Source organism: Temnothorax americanus, unplaced genomic scaffold, assembly GCF_048541705.1.
Source record: "Temnothorax americanus isolate GAGA-0224 unplaced genomic scaffold, ASM4854170v1 Scaffold4, whole genome shotgun sequence".
Taxonomy (NCBI): domain Eukaryota; kingdom Metazoa; phylum Arthropoda; class Insecta; order Hymenoptera; family Formicidae; genus Temnothorax; species Temnothorax americanus.
In genome coordinates this window covers 4,631,222-4,650,122 of record NW_027509547.1, presented here as the reverse complement: position 1 = coordinate 4,650,122, position 18,901 = coordinate 4,631,222, and the positions used below count along the sequence as shown (strand labels likewise).

The 18,901-nt window shown below is 34.3% G+C and overlaps 1 protein-coding gene across 1 annotated transcript in view; it reads left to right on the top strand.

Moving 5' to 3' along the window:
- The first annotated feature begins 11,192 nt into the window (after positions 1-11,192).
- Positions 11,193-18,901, top strand: part of LOC143902750 (dipeptidase 1) — a 110,096-nt gene continuing 102,387 nt past the window's right edge. Inside the window, exon 1 of the mRNA XM_077415927.1 lies at positions 11,193-11,891. Coding sequence (XP_077272053.1) covers positions 11,886-11,891 — 6 coding nt within the window. The 5' untranslated portion in view covers positions 11,193-11,885. The remainder of the gene's footprint in view (positions 11,892-18,901) is intronic.

The window sequence follows — 18,901 nt, the reverse complement described above, 5'->3', positions numbered from 1 at the left end:
ATGTGTATTGGCACGATTAGAGGATTCTCGAGCCAATCTCGATGAACGATTATGCGGTTATTTAATTGGACTTCTCACAACGCATAGCAAATGTGTTCTTTAATGTAAATATGTAGTCAAACAAAGTAAGCATAATATTAAAATTGCTATATTTCCTGTAAATTAAATCTGCTATTCGATATATAAAATTTTTTATTATACTTATTGCTTTTACATTATTATGCATTTGTCTTAGAATATTACATTGTTTTCAATCACTGAAGTAATTTTGCTAGTACTTTTTTAATAGCATTTTATGGCCAATATTAACAAGTAGATAAGTAATAAAAAAGAGAAAATTAAATTATATCAACGCAATCAACACTATAGCGAAATATAAAAATATTAACCATCACAGAAATTTTTACTTGTCTCACTGCACTTATTTGTTTCTGGATTCCGCGAATCTTTAACTTCTGAAAAAAACACGGATATAATATTTTGCCAGAAATTTATTAAGAACGATAATCAACATCACATTTGTTCGTGAGACAAACGATATCCCTTCGTGGGTCGCTCTGATCAGTATTGTTAGAGAAAACAATTCCGCGATAATGATGTGTGTCATATTGGTCCTCTTATCTGCGCAATCTTAGAAAGATGGAGTGAGAAAGGCGTATATAAGAGCAAGTAAAGACGATGGCCCCTTATTCCTTCTTGATCGTCAATTCCCATCGGTTGCTACTATTTTGTGTATCCCTATAAACATCCCCATCCATCAACCGTCGCGGCACGTAATATCCACGAGTGCACGCGTGTTCTTCGTGTACACGTACATATATTCGCACCCTATAATGGACTGAGCGGTGAAATTACAGTCTCTCTCTTTCGCGATCAGATTCTAAAGTGCGCTAAAGTTACCGGCGAACAATTCTCAAACAAACCATTTACGAATGATTTTCTTATGATGTTCTTTAAAAAAGAACGCAATGGAGTGAACACAATAAAGCTTATTCCATTTGCTGACAATATAATGAATTTTTTAAATTGCTTTTTTCAATTTGTTTTACATTCGTTATCGGTGAAAATAATTGAAACGTTATTAATTAGAAAAATTATAATTTTCTAAGCTATTGTGTTTAGTATGATTGTTAATAGGCAACATGAATCACTACTGGGTACAGTTCCTTTATCTCAGCCATTACAATATTTCACGTAACAAATTATGAGCTATACTATATGGTGCGTTATTTAGAACATCAATGATTAACGGCCATGGCGATATATGCTTTCATATCGTGCGCTGCTTAGTCGTGTAGAACATTATATGAAAATAAAATGCAATATATTGTATATATATAAACAATAAAATTAGTAAATATTTAATGTTACTAATAATAATATTATTAATGAGATTAATACTATAGCAAATATATTCAATAACGGAATTATGATTTTTTCGATATTGTTATACCATTTTTTTTATGATAAAATGTCGATAAATAAACAAAATATACAATTGTAACATAGATTATAAATTTTTACGTAAAAATTTTTAGTTTTATTTATTTTTGTTTATTTTTTTATTTATGAAAAGAATTTATTATTTCTCGTTAACAAATTATTACTAAAAATTTTTTATAAATTATTATTAGAAAATGAAATATATCACCGATGATTTATATGTATATGACATAAGTTTTCGTACGTCTTAATATTTATTCGGATTTCAGTTGCTTAATCGTCATCTTCTATCTGTATTAAAAAACAGAACTGGATAACTAGAAAATATATTTACGTAGTATTGTTGAGCTGTTTGTGTTTAATATTAATAGGGACATATGCAAAGTTTATAAAACATTTTTGTCGTGCGTATGAGGTACCTCGTTCGAATTGGTTACTACGGAATAAAATCGTTGACGTAATGAATCTACAGAATTCGGTGTACAGGATCGAATTTATTTTACACTTTTTACAGAGCTTTTCTAGAGATAGTCCGGGATCGTATTGATGAATTTTTATCTGAATCGGACGTGTCGATAAAGCACATACTGCAGTTTCGATCTTCGTTGAAATAAAGTAAATTAAATGGCGACGTAGTAAATCTGTCCGGATGAAGTAAACACGTACACTCTGCCAGGTACGTCTATGTTTTTACGAATTTACGCGTTTTATCCTCGAACTATTACATCTCCGATTATCGCGATAGAATCGCTGATTTACCAGTGTCTCTCGTACGAAAGAATATGAAAAAATAAATAGAAATAGAGAGAAAGTGAAACATAACAGAAGTGAAAGAAATAACAGCGGAAAAATATTGCCGAAAATAAAATGATCCTAACTGAAAGACAGTGGAGAGAACGGTGATTTTTACAAATAGAGACGGCAAATATTTTTTTCTTTTTTTTTGTTTGTTATTTTTTGATGGGCTCCCGCGACGATACAAATGTTTACACGGCGAAACATCCTCTCAACAATAATCAACGACTCCTCGCTTACTGTCTTTCTCCAAAAATGCTCTTCCCGGATTGCTGAATTTCCGTCTGCCTTGTCATTCCAATATTTACGCGCAATTACGGATTTCTCCTCAAAACGAAACATAGTCCGCTGCAACCGGAAATCCTTGGCAACCGTACAAGTTGGCAAACGGAAGGCTTCTTTAATCTTCAGATACCCCAGGCGCGCGGAAATTGATTAGAAAACGCGCCTGAAAGTCCTGAAACTTTCTTTCTGAATGAGAGAATACACACTTACGCGAAGTTTTACTGCGCAAACGCTGAGTTCTTTAATATATATGAGTGGTTGCATCATAAGAATTTCTAGGAAAAATAGTTTTACGTAAGAATATTGACAGTTTATTTCTAGTTAGCAAATATAAGATGCAAGTGACGAATGAATACAAGATATAAATTTGGCATTAAAAATAGGAAAATATTCGTCATATGACCCATACGCGGTGTACGTCGAGTTTCAGTTTTCACGAGACTTATTTCTGTGGATTAAAAATATTAAAATTGCATATAAAATTTGCAAAATATGCAAGATTTTTAGTACTTATTATAAAAATAATATAAAAATGTTATATTAAAAAAATGAATTTCAGGTATTTGATCATTTTTTTTATAATGTCACAATATTTTTTTACAAATTTATGGTAAACAAAGAAACATTTATTATCAAAGGAAATAATATTTCATATAATGACAAGACATTTATTTTTTAAAATCTGCGGCGATGGAAAAAAACTCATAATTTTGACAGATTGTTAAACAGCAGAAATCTTATTTATGTAAACTAGATCATATCTCCAATGTTATTTTGCGCGAGCCTCAGCTATAGTGCGGGTTACCTGATTAATTAATGACTCCTCTATATTCATGGGGATGACGTTTCGTTATGCGAGCGTGCTTTGTTGCGCCGCGGCGTTCGGCGCCGTTATTGCCGCGCTAATTCATCTGATCGGCCGTTTATTAGCATTACACTCCTAGAATGTAATTTCGTGTACGCGCCGTCCATTAGTGGACGCATAAACCTATTCAGACATCGAGACAACATTACATTCGAACAACACCTCGCGCGACCATTACAAGCTACGTCATGTGAAGAACTTAACACACAATCCCGTGCCTCTGTAGAAACGGAATTAACTTTCGAAAAATAAATAGCTTTGTTCATCTAAACTGACCGACGAGAAAAAAAAAACAGAAATAATTTCATCTTCACTTTTATTTCTTTTTACAATTTTACTTTTAGATTTTTCTAATGTCTTATTTTTCTTTGTTATGCGATAGTAATAGTAGAAAAAGGGATTTTTTTAAATAACAGAATAAATATACGATACGTGTTACTTAAGAAAGAAGCGTGAAATTACGAAGAGATAAATCAACGAGCAACATCTTACTTCCTTAAAATTAATTGCACGCCGGTAGCGAGTAAACTGGCAACGAACTTCGAAATTTTCTTCGCGTTCTGGATTTATGTTCGGCCAATCACCGAGCACTTCATATCTTCGGTCTATCAAGAAAAAGACACCGCGAAGAAATAAGCTCGACAATCCAACGCTCTCCTTTTCCTACCGCTCACCCATCCGAAGGGAAAACGAGCGTCATTAATCGCGTCGCGGAAAAAGGCCGGAAAGGACTTCCGCGACTGGCTTTTACCTCTCGCCAAAGACAAAGAAGGAGAAAACGGGAAGCGAGGGTAGATGGAGGACGAAGGAGACAGGAAGATCCTGAAAAATGTCAAAAAAGGAGGCGGCAGCTAGGAAAATGTTGCGGCGTGTTGTCAGGGCGGCTGGGGTCACCGCAGACAAATAGACCGTGTCAGTTTTAAAGCGTCCTTCCGGCGTACAAAGGCATGCGCCGGTATTCGCGGAACGTGCGTTGTTCGGGGGACGTTTTCTCTTACCTAAAGGTGGCTTTTCGGTCGCCACGGTAATAGTGACCAACAGCACAACTCGTCGCTCATGACTCGGTATTCGGAAATGTTCGATGACTGGATACGCGGCGCGTATTTCTGCTGTTTCAGAAATCCCAACAAGAATCATATTTAATGAAATTACGCACGAAAATTATAAAATAGGGAGAAAAATTATGAAAACTTGACAAGTCATATATATTTATGCATAATTATTTTAAATTATAATGACAATTTGATAAACATAGACTAAAGATTAAAATAGATTTCTCATTCTCTCACACAATAAGTCAATATTTCTAAGATTTTAATATCAAGCAAGTACTAATTAACATATATTAACATATATATATATAAATAACCTAATTGTTCTGAAGAATTAAATCGGTGAAACAAAATTTTATACACGTTGTCACAAATAGATTATCGAGTCTAAATCTAAGCTGAAGTTATAACTACATTAGAAACATTAGCCACCAGAAATTCTATAAAAATAAAGTTAATTAACTATGATATATTTTTATATGAATACCGCTGAGAATGCTAAAATGAAAATTTGCCTCTTATTTCTGATGAGATAGGCGAGAGCATTCAGTACGTTATTGAAAAGGAAAATCGTTCGTCCCTCTTCAGAGATTTCCTGACATTTTTCCCTTTCGCACTTCACACGGATGTTCCACAGAGTTTTGAATTTATCGGTCGTCCTATATCCTCGCGCTCTCGCATCTCTTTTCCTTCCAAGATCTTACGCCTAACCCGCTGGGATCTAGAACATGCTAATGGAGTTTCGTACCTCTCCAAGGTGGACGATCGAGCAGAAGAGGTCGAGCTTTTTCGGTGAATGAGATTGCAGAAATGGAGCATTCGCTACGAGCAAAGTTCCGTGTACACGAAGATATACAAAGAGTGATGAAAAATAAGCGCTTCTTGGCAGAGAGTTCACAATGCGAGAAACATCCCTTAGGATTCTAACTCGGTAGTTCTACCAGTATTACGTGACCCAAATCTCAATTTAATTCATCGTATATGTTTCAAATTTCTTTTATCACAAAAATTCTCCATAGATTCTGTCATTAAACAATTCTTTTAATGAATGTAATTAATGAAATATATTCTTCTTCAAGATTAGCCAAAATTATATTTCGTATTAGCATAAAAATGAAACATGAATATTTGTTTATTACCTCATAGAATACGTAATATATATAGTCACTGTACTATTTAAAAATAGACAAAGTAAAATAAAAGAAGCAAGCTATTCTTTAAATGTTCTGCGGAAATTTAATCCGAGAAAACGCCGCACACGTCCTTGACACGGTCGTTTGTTGATTATCGCAGAGGAGAACTGCGAATTTATTGCCGCACGACACGTGATCGTCCTACGAATTCTTCCCGGTTTCCTTTCCCAGGACCCCATATCCTAAACAGTCAAACAAATGGCCGCGGAACGGATGCTCGTGAATCTTCCTGATTACCCGTCCTAAAACCACCGTTCTGACGGCGGATCACGTGGCCGACTTGCAATGATGCAGGGTGTTGCGAGGAGAATAGAGCTCATGGAACGCGCTACAAACTATGAACAATAGGACCGTGTATAGCGGCAAGCTGTTTGCGAAGGGACTACGTCCATTTAGGGAATTTTAATGACGATATAGCGTGTTCTATGTTGAGGAAAGAAAGCGCCTGTTGCTGGCGTTGTTGTACCGCGTAATGTTTACGTTTATCAACAATCCCAATTATGCGTTTTGTTTTATTCAAAATAAAAGTACAATAGTTCCTGGTTAGTTATCGAATCGGTGACGGGTTTTCAACAGTAACTCTAACGAAATTTCGCAATATGATTTGCTATATGAATAGTATCTGAAGTAATTCACTGAGACAAACAGTGTGTACTTGTTGATTTGATACACGTCTAAAAATACCGCAGACGCAGGTTTAAAATGCTTTACCCAATTTAGGCATTAAATTGTATTGCACCGTGTAGGCTTTTGTGGCATAATTGCGCGACGCACTAAATAATATCTGTAAAAGCGGAGATATGTGCGAGGAAGGAAAGCTTTGCTGAAATAACCATTTGAATAAAAATTTAGTTGGATGTCGTCCAGAGACCGACATGTAACTACGCGTGCACGCACAAAATGCAAAAAAACCTACTAGTCTAGGTCTTTCCCGCGATTTTTTCCGTAGTCTCATCTGCATTCGAATGTCGTAATTTGAATATTTAAGTTGCACCGTGTCGGGGCGGTTATTTTTTCGTGTTTCTGATGATGCATTTCATTTAGCCATTTATGCTTATTCATAAATTAATACGCGGAGCGAATATTTTGTGTTCCGTCACTCATTTTCTCGGCCGCGAAATTCTGGCAATTACGAAAGTTAGGTACAGGTACAACGTACAAGTAGAACGAGATTTTACCTTGCAAACTTGTGACTAAGGCTACTTGTCAATTTGAAGGACTACACGACCGAAGACATCGTTATAAGAGTTGTCGTGTCGCAGCCCTGGAATCTATCCAAGGTGCAAGGTTGGTGGATTAATAGACGTCAGAGGGTTGAAAGTCCCCTGAGAAGGATCATCGGTGAGCTTATGAGCAACCCCTTGGTTTCTTGAAACTCGCTTGGATGATTAATCGTGGCTCCCTAATTAGTTCAAAAATCGGGACACCGATTAACGTAGTTGATTTTGGTGTCTAAAATTGGAGCAACACTGAAAGGATTTAGGATCTGACAACAAATGTTTGGAAATTATTGCTGTATTTTTTAATTTAAAATACAAATTGCAGTTTAGTTAAATGTAAAACAGCTTTCTCACGTTGTTAAACTGTACATACTTTGCAAATCCCGGAGGCTTACAAAATATATTTAAACAGTTAACGAACATTGAAAATATCGACACATTTTCGATGCCATTAAAAGTTCAACTATTAAAATCTAATTTTGGAAGTTTCGTAATGAAGCAAGTAATAATATATGAAGTAAATGAGAAAAATAATTTTTATACAGTTTAAAAATATCTTACAACAATTAAAACTAGTCTCTATAATTACTTTACTCAAATTAGTATCTACTTGAAAAAAAAATATTATAACATAAGATAAAGAATAATAAATATTTTTGTAGTTTTCTTTGAGATCCGTTTATATATTGCCTATATATTGAAGATTGGAATACGCATTGAAGACTAAAAAAATGTCACCTTCTATGAGGACTATCTTGGCGATAATCATGAATGATTTGTATCCATCCATTCATCCATTCCATCCATATCTAAAAAAGGCATATAAAGTCGATACTCGATTCTATCAAAGTTTATTGTTGTCGCTTTTCCGCGATACCGATTGATTCTCTCGCTGCGCTCACTTCATGAGCAGTTGTCATCGTATATTTTGACAGTGTGTAGCAAGAAGTTAATAATGTAATAGTAATAGTATAATGTTAAAGCTAAATAGCGCACGCAAAGCGCGCGTCTGTAATGTCTAGTATATGAAAAAATATATACGTATAAATAATAACAATAACTGACAGGTATCGTTTCGGCAACTAAATGACGCGTAATATCGATTTTAGAAATAGAGATAGAGAGAAAGAGAGAGAAACGCATCCCGCATGTAACGACACTTGCTTCAGGTCCGCGTAAATTGGTGGAATAATATATGTCCGAGGTACCACGGGAAGCGAACGGCAAAGGGTTATCGTGAAAGCAACGCAAACGAAATTACATTGCCGCGCGTTCGGTAAACCGACGAACCCTCGTAATAAAACGCGCGCGAAAAGAGCCGTTTTACATTTGCGCTTTAATTAAAAGTGCACCATGCTTTTTGTCGATTCACGCGCACGCACGAACGGAGTAAACATTACACCGTTCGTTCGATCGGTCGTTATTTTGCATTATACTTTGTTTGGCAATTAAATATAGTTACGCGCGGCCCTTTGTGTATTTATTAAAATATCCATGTCTCGTATCCCGTTAAATGTCTGAAAATACGTATCTTTATGTCATCTTTAAACATCAAATTACTCAATTAATTGTTACGTTGGTGACGTTTAATTTTATTTATTTTATCAGTTATATTTTGTCAGTTAAATTAAATTCCATGTTACATATCTGATGGAATTCATATTATCCACACTCAATTTCACGATGCACCTAAAAGAATTTATAACAAATTTTTCGGCGAATTTTTGATCAACCTTTGTTTAAATGTCATAAAAATTTTTACTGCATTTTTATGACTTTCAATATATAAAGGATTTTATTTTTTAATATATAATTGAACATAAAATTTATATTTTTAATATTAAATATGCAACGCGTGGAGTTAAATTTTGTATATATTACATTATTTTCTAACTAAAATTTACTAAAACTTGTACAAAACTACAAACAGGTTTTTATATAGCAAGAAAAATATAATTTTCTTAAAATAATATTAATTTAACAAGCTCTTATTTAGAAAATTTCCAGCGTTGCCGACTGTAAAAAATTTTAACATACACACACACACAATGTTAAAACGGGGAAAATATTTATTTTACGAGTATTATACTTATACACATCTCACGTTATGTTTGCTGCGCAAATAAAATTTATATTAAACAAAATATAAATATTTATTCCGTTGTATCTGCAACATGTTTGTACGTAATATCTAACATTTTCTAGCATATTTAACATAACTCGTAAAGTCTTAATTGGCAATTTGCTATTCTATGAATTAGCGGATAATTGTCATTTTAAATCCCGTCAAATTCTTTGGTCAGGAAGGTTTGATACAAACATACACGAATATTCACATAAAGTAGTTTCGCGGATAACTGCCTCGCATATGCAGGTGTTTCTTGAATCCGTGTTCCACGTGGAATTAATTAAAATGCGCTAAGTAAAAGTGATATCCAAGCCTGTTTCTTCTTCATATGAACCGACCTGCCACAGTTTCGCATCCGCACTATCAAAGCATTTTGTGGTCGTCCACAGTGCCGCAATTGTGTTCGTGCCGACCGCAAGCACGCGCTTCGCAAGTTACACGGTCTAATGTATACGACTTGGTAGGATTGTCGCTGGTTCGTCAAGAATAATTAATGAAAATTTATCAGTTCTCTCCCTTTTCGCCACAACCTTGTTCTCCAGATCAGAAACACATCGCTTGCTAACGCGATTGACGCTAAAGCTTTTATGCTTGTCGTAAATCTTGTGCCACAAATGTTCTTGCGAAATACATTAGCGCGTGCCGTGAGGGAGCTTTACGGGATATTGTTTGAGACATAGATATACAAAGCCTCCTAACAGCTAATTCTTAAATTGTTACGATAAATTTTTCGCAAGCTTGTACAGCGATTTTTTAAATTGAAGCATATCGCAAAAGCAATTATTTTGAAAAAATTAATGTTTTTTCTAATATTTTCTACAATGTTTCTGTTATTGTAGAATGTAGAATTGTAGAAAATCATTACCTAAAGAAATGCTTATTAATAGAACAATATTATTAAATAGAAAAGAAAGTATTATTATATTATCACTGTAATAACAATAATACTTGCTTACTCATCATATTTTCTACATTTAATAAATTTTGCTTTTTTTTTAATTTTAATTTAAATTTCAATGAAGTTTAATTAAAGTTTTGTCATAATATATTTAACGTTGAATATATTAAAATATTCAAAAACATGATAGCTTTGTTCCTCAATAATCGGCAAAATCGATTCCAAATTTATAGAAAATTCGATCTGTGGAAAAGAAGTTTGGAATTCCAGAATATTTAGTGTATTATATCTTCTGGTTGACCTATCGTGACTTACAATTAGTAGCTGGTACATAATAATTATCATCTTTAACGAATTAAAATATAGAGACCGCATCTGCTTCTTTTTAAATTTGTAAAGTATTTATTTAGCATTGATTATTTTAATTCCACTTTTTATAGAAAGCGATACACTCTCTTACGCATTAAATTATTATTTAAATATTCTTGCAAGGTATATTATTTGATCAAAATAATTTATTTCCATTCAGCGCTATTAAAAGAAATGGTGCATAAAATCGACTAATACGCTTGCAGCCGGAAGTGGCGCGGTAATTCATTATCGATTAATCATTGGAACACCGACGAATGTAGCATTATATCCGCACTGCCATTAATATCGATATCAGCTTTCGCGATTAACGCCGATTCGCGACGGATTAAACTCGATTCATCCGCGCGGAATCGGCATTTCATGGGAAAGTAATTTACTCGACAAGAGAACGTCACGAAAAGAACTGAAACAAATTTTCTGCTTTTCTCAAGTTTTCTTTTTTTTTTAATGTCACAAAAGAAAAAAGCGTGCTTATTATATTCGCTGAAAATCAAACCTCTATAATACAAGTATGTCATAGATTGGAATCGCTCTAATTTGATAAATTCAATCGTTCGTGTAGATATTATAAAATATATCTTACGTAAGTTATTAACAATTATGTCGATCGTCGCGAGAGAGAGTAAACATCAAAATTATCTACATTTGCAGTATTGAAATCTGCTTCCACGAGATAACATCGGTTTCAAAGAAGTTTTCCCCCATCTCTGTGTGTGTCGTGCATCAATTTCACGCAAACGACAGAAATCGAATGCACCCTGCGCAACTTTAAGGCGCCGCAAGCTGCCAAATATCTGGCAGCGTTTTCCTCGGCGACATGAGTCGCCAGAAGAAACCTCTCTCTCTCGGAGGGTTGGGCGACGCGGCGCGGTGTGTTCGCTTGGGTGTTTCGAGGCCGCGTAGTAGGGAGCTTGCGCCTAGCCAGGCCGACTGGCTCGAGCTTGCGAGCTTTCTAGCAGCAGCCAGTCGCCGGCTGCCGGGCCACGACCTCGCATCAACCCGGCTGCTCGTTCGCTTGGTTCAATACTGCGCGAGAGAGAGCTTTCACAGCCACGTTTCGGCAAATCTTTCGAGTTTGTGCCCGAGTTTTTGACAGACTACGTCTTCTACTGCAATCTTCGTCTATTCATGAAAATGTCACGCGAGAAGGGACGAGTTCCACGAAGTTTTGAAAACTGTGTAAAAATTCTCAACCGTCCGCGAGCTTTCTCATGCAAAGTGTCCAGTTATTGCAAGCTTTTACAGTCGTATTCGTTACATCAAACGTGAGTTCTTCGACTGACTTGTTTGACTTTCTTATTAATTATTTGTTTGCAATAATTATATTCCGTACATCCGCGAGGTGTCGAGGTACACCACGAAAATTTCCGTGGTGCGCGGACTTGGTCGGGATTCAGGTGCGAGCTTCAAGCGCGGAATTCGGACGTGTAAGAATTTGTGTCAGGAATTGTGGTACCGAAGGTTGAAGGTTGAAGGTCGAGGTCGGGGGTGAGAATTATATCGTGCGAAACAAGTGACGCCCATCGGTTGTTTTTCCGAGGAACAGTGGAGTATGGCGGATGGGTGACAGACGCGGATCCACTGCAGGCTGAAGGTGTTTTTCAGCATCGGTGGGACCATGTGAGGCTTCGACCATGAGGGTGAGCGTGTGATTATGAAGCTATTTTACATACTTATATATACGACAACAGTTTGAGAATTTCCATTTTTCAAGTTCTTATTTTCTCACAATACTTTTGTATATGCTTTAGAACAAATGCGATTTAAGAAGTCTTACTCTGCAAAAACATTTATATCGAAAAATCAGATTTTATAAATCGCGACACGAATCAATCAGTATTACATGAAAAATATTGTGAATTGTGTTGCAGTTAGAAAGATTTAAATTGAAATATGAATTTTGTAACTATTTCCGTCAACTGTTCGAAATTTGCAAAGAACTTATCAAATATTATGTAAATATAAACTTACTTTGTCATAAATTGTGATTATGGGTAGTTATAACAATTATGTCATTATAAGTATTGTATCTTATATAAAAAGTTTTGTTTATGTTGTAAACAAAAAATTTCGTTATAGTTTAGATCCAACAGTTATCTACGTTAAATATTTACCTACAAAATATTATTTATAATAATAATTTTTGCTAATATTTAAAATTAATTAAATAACATAAATTAAAAATATTTAGATATATTGTATGATATATAAAGGTATATAAAGTTGTACGGTTTTTAATTGCTAAATAAATTAAAGAAAAAATAAATGGGTTGAATGCGTGAATTTCTGTTTTATCTAAAAGGATATTATAATTGCGAAATAAATGAACATAATTATTCGCTTTTATTCGTTTACTTTTATTTAATATTAAGGATGTATCACACACACACACATCGGTACAGTCTTAGATGTAATATAGGACTTAATTTTCAAAGCGCTATTAAGTGGATAAAAATTTGTAAGAATATTCTTTTAGTCTTCCTGATGTGCTACAAAAAAGTAGAAACGAATCCACTAAACGGTTGCTGAGATATAACGATTTTAATTCACTGATTTTACGTAAAATTGTTATGTTCTATACATCTAAGACTGTACCGATGATACATCATTAAAAACAGTATGAACATTTTCCTGGAATACATACAGAAAAAATTATCAGAAGTTATAATTACGATTTCCATTGAACGAGCACATGGTATACCTAATATATATAGCTTTTCACTTCCTCGAAACAGCTTAACTGAAAGCAATTCATAGTAGTGAATTATTTCAGTTGAAATTTATACTAGTGTGGGTAACCGACATACTTTGATATGCATCTGTTATAAGTTGTCCATTTTCGGTTCGTATATTACGTATCATTTACGAAAGAAAAAATAATACGTAAAAAATACGTGAAATACTTTTCCACAATCATTACTTTATGATAAAATACATCTTTATAAAAAATTTAAATTGTTAACAGACCTTTATTGCCCAAATAATTTCGCGTCCGGTTACCTAGAAGATTTATTTCAGGAACCTAAGTAATACCAATCTTTAACTGCCTTTACGGAATAATTTAATGCTAAATAAAACGCGTTCGAATGCGACAAAACTTGTAATAAGGAATATGATTTAAGTGACAACAGATTAAAGTCATCTGGGAAATTACAGTGGGTTAGTTCTCCGCTGCTGTCGACCCCGTAACACCAACGCCATAATACCCCTGGGCGAATTTTCATCCATAGTAGTTGAAGCGCAGCGTGGCATAACTTCTACTAACTTAGCCGAGTCAAATTGGAAAGTGTCCTAAGCTACGGTACTTCGAAATGGCTTAATCGATGATGTTCAAATTTTGTATCGTCTTAACTATCACAGCTGAAATAATTATCTCTCCTAACTTGACTTGCATGCGCAATAAAATCTTCAATATTACACGTAAATTCTTATCTCATTTTCTAGATTCAATAGAATATTTTAATGATTTTTTTGTGCTACATTAATGCATGTGAAAAATAAATATAAAATATACGTCCAATAAAAATTATAGAAAATTTAATTATATCTTATTTAATTTATACATATTTTAAATTTGGGGGAATTGAAAGTTAAAAAATCTACATTCTTTTAGATATAACAAAATTTAATGTAATATTTATTATAGCTTTCTTTATTGTCGTACTTCGAAAAGAGCGATAACAAATCGCTCTAAAATTCAGAGAGGTTCCTAAGTACATCGTCTCCGAGATGCTGAACTACTATTCGAGTTTATTAAAAGATGCATACCATGATAAACTCGGGAACTAGGCAAGTTCGGTCACAAACTTCGGTGGTAAATTTTATTTGCACGGCCAACACGTCGGTACTTGCCGAAGATTTTCCCCTTGATAGTTTCGGGCACAGGTTGAAAAAAAAATCGCTCGAGAGACACTCACGACGTACTTCACTTTAAGCTCCAGTTGACGCGAGAAATTTTGGAAAGTTCGGGACAGGTGTCGACGGAACATTCTCCGAGATAAATTACGCGTCTCGTCTGACAAAAAAATCCTGTTTTAAAACTTTAAGCGATGAATTGAGCCTGTAATTATCTGGTTTCGCGTTGTAAACATTGTCCTTGTAAAGTAATTTTCCCGTAATCACAATCTCGTTTTAATTGAGACTATTCAAAATTAAAATAAGAGCAAAGTCTCGCGTTTCTGATGATCCGTGAATGCAAAAATGACGTGGAAAATGGAAGATGCGCCGGTAAGAAGCCGCCAATTAAGAACATAATCAGCAACTGCTCTCAGACTTCGGTAAATGCTGGAAGCTGCGAGCCTTCCTTGTGTTTCAAGCTTGATATTTATATTAGCAATGCAAATTGGAATCGGATGCGGCTAGCGCTGCAAACAACAAGCAACGGAGTACGGCCACACAACATTCTGCGAGCGTTTACATAAAAGTAAAATTAGTGAACATATAAATATAGTTTACATCTGTATACCTTTTTTCTTTCAAGCGTAATGAAGTTGCAATTTTATAAAAGTAATTTTGATGTAGAATTACACGAAATTCGAGCTTTAAACACACGAGTGAAAATTACATTCCTTTGATAACAAATGAAATACAGTTCCGTTGATATAGTTTTTCCAAAGTAAATTATTTGTTAACGTAAAATATAAAACACTTCAAGCCGCTGAAAAACACAGACAATATGCGTTTACGATAAAGTATATGTATATCACTGAGCAATGCAATACTATTTGCATAGTAAAATTTCAAAAACTTCTCGCTTCCAACAACAAATATTTCTCCAGCGAGTTAATCATAAGTGAAACAACGCGTGTTTAACTTTCTAAAATAGTTAGGATATTTCATGACGATAGTATGTTATTTCTTATTCTGGAAATTCTGGAGATTCGTTTTAGGAGCCTTTTTATGAGCATTTTAGGTGAATTTCTTTAGACATAAATTTAATATGTGCGGATTGTGTAAACGAGCTATTATACATCATTAACATATTTTGTTGGACATGAAAAATGTTTATATCTTTTATTGAGAAAGTTATGCATCTTTTTACAATCAAAGTAAACTAGCTAGCTTTAGTTCATATAATTTTAATTTAAAACTATGTTTTTAAATATATCAACATTTAAATAGTTTAGAAGTGGTAAGTCTAAATACGAAGATGTGTTAGAAGAGATACAATATCAGACCGTAATGTATTCCGGTTCATTAAAGTAAAATTGTAAATGTTTAAATTAAATTACGTTACTTTCAATATAACTTCAATTCACTTTAATCTTAATCTATTTTCTATAATTAATTTTAATACAGAAACACACACACACACACACATAATATATTTAGCGTACATTAATATACAATTATACGTACATAAAACTAAACTCAGCAAAATTTTTATTCAATAAAACAACTGTTTTCATACAGAAATCTGTTACAATCGCGTAACAAGTGTAATGAATACTTCAGTAATTGAATTAACGGGATTTTTATTTTCGATAGATTCTGTGCAATATCCATTTACAGTTGTAGATATTAAATGGTTTTATTGTAATAATAATACATCGCAGTGTGTTGGAAACAAATTTGCGTTACTCGAAAGATGTGAAAAGTATTTTTGTGAAAGATATTTTTGATGAAGATAAATTTAAATGTTCGACATAGCTCGGTTAATTACTGGAACTCGTAATTGATTAATTGAGCAAAAAATTTAACGACTCGATTGGACGTGATATAAATGCATGGCATATACGTATTGCTATATTATCGTATATAAACATTTATGAGGTAATTGGACAAAGTACAGATAAAGAATAGCTATGTATTAGCCAGCATATGATATGTCAGGTTGTTATTGCATTATTTATATGTCTAAATCGCCTATCTATTAATTGCAATTTTTATATTTAGCATAAAAAAGCATTTTAATCAAGACAAAAATTTCATGATACAAGCAGTATGAGATAATTTTGACAACCTGAAAAGCATTTTTTCGTATGATATTTAGGTTTCTAAAAGTTTCCATTTTCATATACTGGGAATTTATATTAATATAATTATTTCATATATGAATGCACACCGAAGCAAATGATCAAAAGATTTTCATTTTATGATATCAGCGAATAACGCTTTTAACGTAGTTATTGCTACATGACTCGTTATATCTATCGATGCATTAAATTATGGGCAAAAATTTTAATAACGAGTGCTGTAAAATTTATAACATATATCGTAGAGCGCGCACAATCAATATACAGTAAACAATTTCCGTAATCGGATAGATATTTCTCCTTCCACATACGTTTTTTAGTAATTTTCAATGTTAGTTGAAAATCTCAGAAATAAACGAATAAGATAATTTGTGAATATTTGATAAAAAAATTAACATAAAAATCTGGCAACGATATAAGGGAGTATTATTTCTTTTCTGATAATAAAGAATTTTCGGTGAAACATAAATTCAATAAAATAAGTATCTGTATAACAAATATAAAAGTTCTTGATAGCCTAATCGACAAGAGGGGATTACGATTATCTCCTGGATCGCCGAGAATACTGCCGAGTGAGCGCTCGATTCATACGATACCGGCGGCCGTCTAATTATGTATTCCCTCGTTGATCGAAATCCCCGTTTTCCATCCGAGCGACCATACTCGCGCCGCGCCGCCGCGCCGCCCGTCGAGACACACTTCAATGGTATCTGCGCCGGTTCAACCGGAACATCTTGTATCGCTCGTCCATAAATCGCCAACGGCGCGCGCAGTGATATCGTTAGCATACGTATATGTATTGCATTTTACTCGTTCCAGTATTACCGCCGCTGAGGATTGGGCAGTTTTATGTCGGATTCGTAATAGGAAGAGATGTTACACGCGTCGAATGTGTTATAAAGGAGACACGACATGCATGATACACTTTACTAAAGAACATCGCTATAAGAATCGGGAAAGATTGTTTCAACTTCCTGAAATCGATTTCGTCGCAAATACGTTTAATAAGAAGAGCAATGCAGAAGAGAAAATCTAAAAACTGTATCAAAATAGGCTGTAATCGATCATTTTAATTTATTTTTAGTTTTTGACATCGTGTGTATTGTTAAAATAAAGTTTGCTCCAAAGTTAATTGAGCGCCATAAAGATAAATAAATCAAACCACGTTTATATCTACAAATTGCCAAAGTTTGTCGCTGATTAAGTCGATCTTTGATCTCCTGCATAAGCGAAGGGAACCAAGATGCTGGTTGATTATACATATATAGTATTTACAGGGCTTTTAGCCTATAGAGTAGTTATAGGGGCAACCCGTAAATTGAGAAACTTCGAAATTCCTAGTGTCACCGTGTATGTTGCCCCGCGCAAGCTGCGTCAAAGTGTTCTTTCGCGCGATTTGAAACGTCACAGAACAGTAATCCGCGAAAATTATGCCGCAGAGTACTTTGTAAAATGCGTTTCGATGAACAATCTATAATTCTACAAACTATTTATGTCAAACGGAAGTTCAAACTTGCATGCAATTTTAAGACATTTATTTTTTTTCTATTTTTATTTTATCTGGGAAAGTATATATAATAATAATATAGAAATTATTATTATTATTATTTGTGCAGACCTTTCTAGTTGTACTTTTAAGATGTGGATTTAAAATGTGCAAGAAGTAAACTCACCACAACTCATTTCGAAAATTATTTTAGTCTCTGTATAATAAAACTGCTCTACAAGTTGCGTCATACCAACACCAATCAAGTGCTTAATATCTGCAATCCCATATGATTTACTTTTCTAATTACATTGCTCGCGTCTAAACGGGACGACGTCTTTGGAGTCTAAGTTACTGGCAAATCCGTGGCGCGGATTCGTAATACTGTAATAACTCACAAATTCTACTTACGACACAATCCAACCCAGCATCCGATCGTTCGGCGTGGCATAGCGCAGCGTTCCAACTAGAACCGCAAGTAATTTATTTGGGTTCGCCAGCACGAATACGAATAATCATTCAGACTCTCGCGAACGCGCCGCGTTTTCATAATCCTCTTACATTTTCGGCGAATTGGGTCGCCGGAAATTATATGTTGTTATATTTGCAGTCGGCTATTTTGCTGGTGCATCGCTAATTCGCTGTGCGATCAGAAATGGAACTGATATACGCACAAAATTTCTATCGAATGTAACGACCATGCGTAGCATTAGCCAAAATTCAAAAAGACTGAAAAATTTACGAGATAATATTACAGAAAGAAAACGCTAAAGCGGAAAAACGATTGCGAATAAAAGATTATTTAATTTAATTGATCAAATTCTTATTCAGATTTGAGCGGATGTTTTTTATTACGTAAATAATTAAAATCAGTTCTTTTACTCATCTTTATACAAACAGTAAAATATCTCTGTATCGAGATTAAAATTTGCTCCTTCAGCTGTAGTTCATACTGGCAGTTACTTACCTCTCGCGATCTTTCTCATATCTGTTTCATATGCATAATAATATATGTATAAGAATATCTCGGACTGAAGTGCTGACTGGCATCGTTTTTCCTTCCTATCTTTTCGATTACTTGACATCTATAAAAAGTCTTGACGATAAAAGAAACGTGGGAAATTGGTTGCCAGCCCGAGAAGCTACGGAAGCTGAAGTTCCGATCGTCACGACGGATTTGCATATTTAA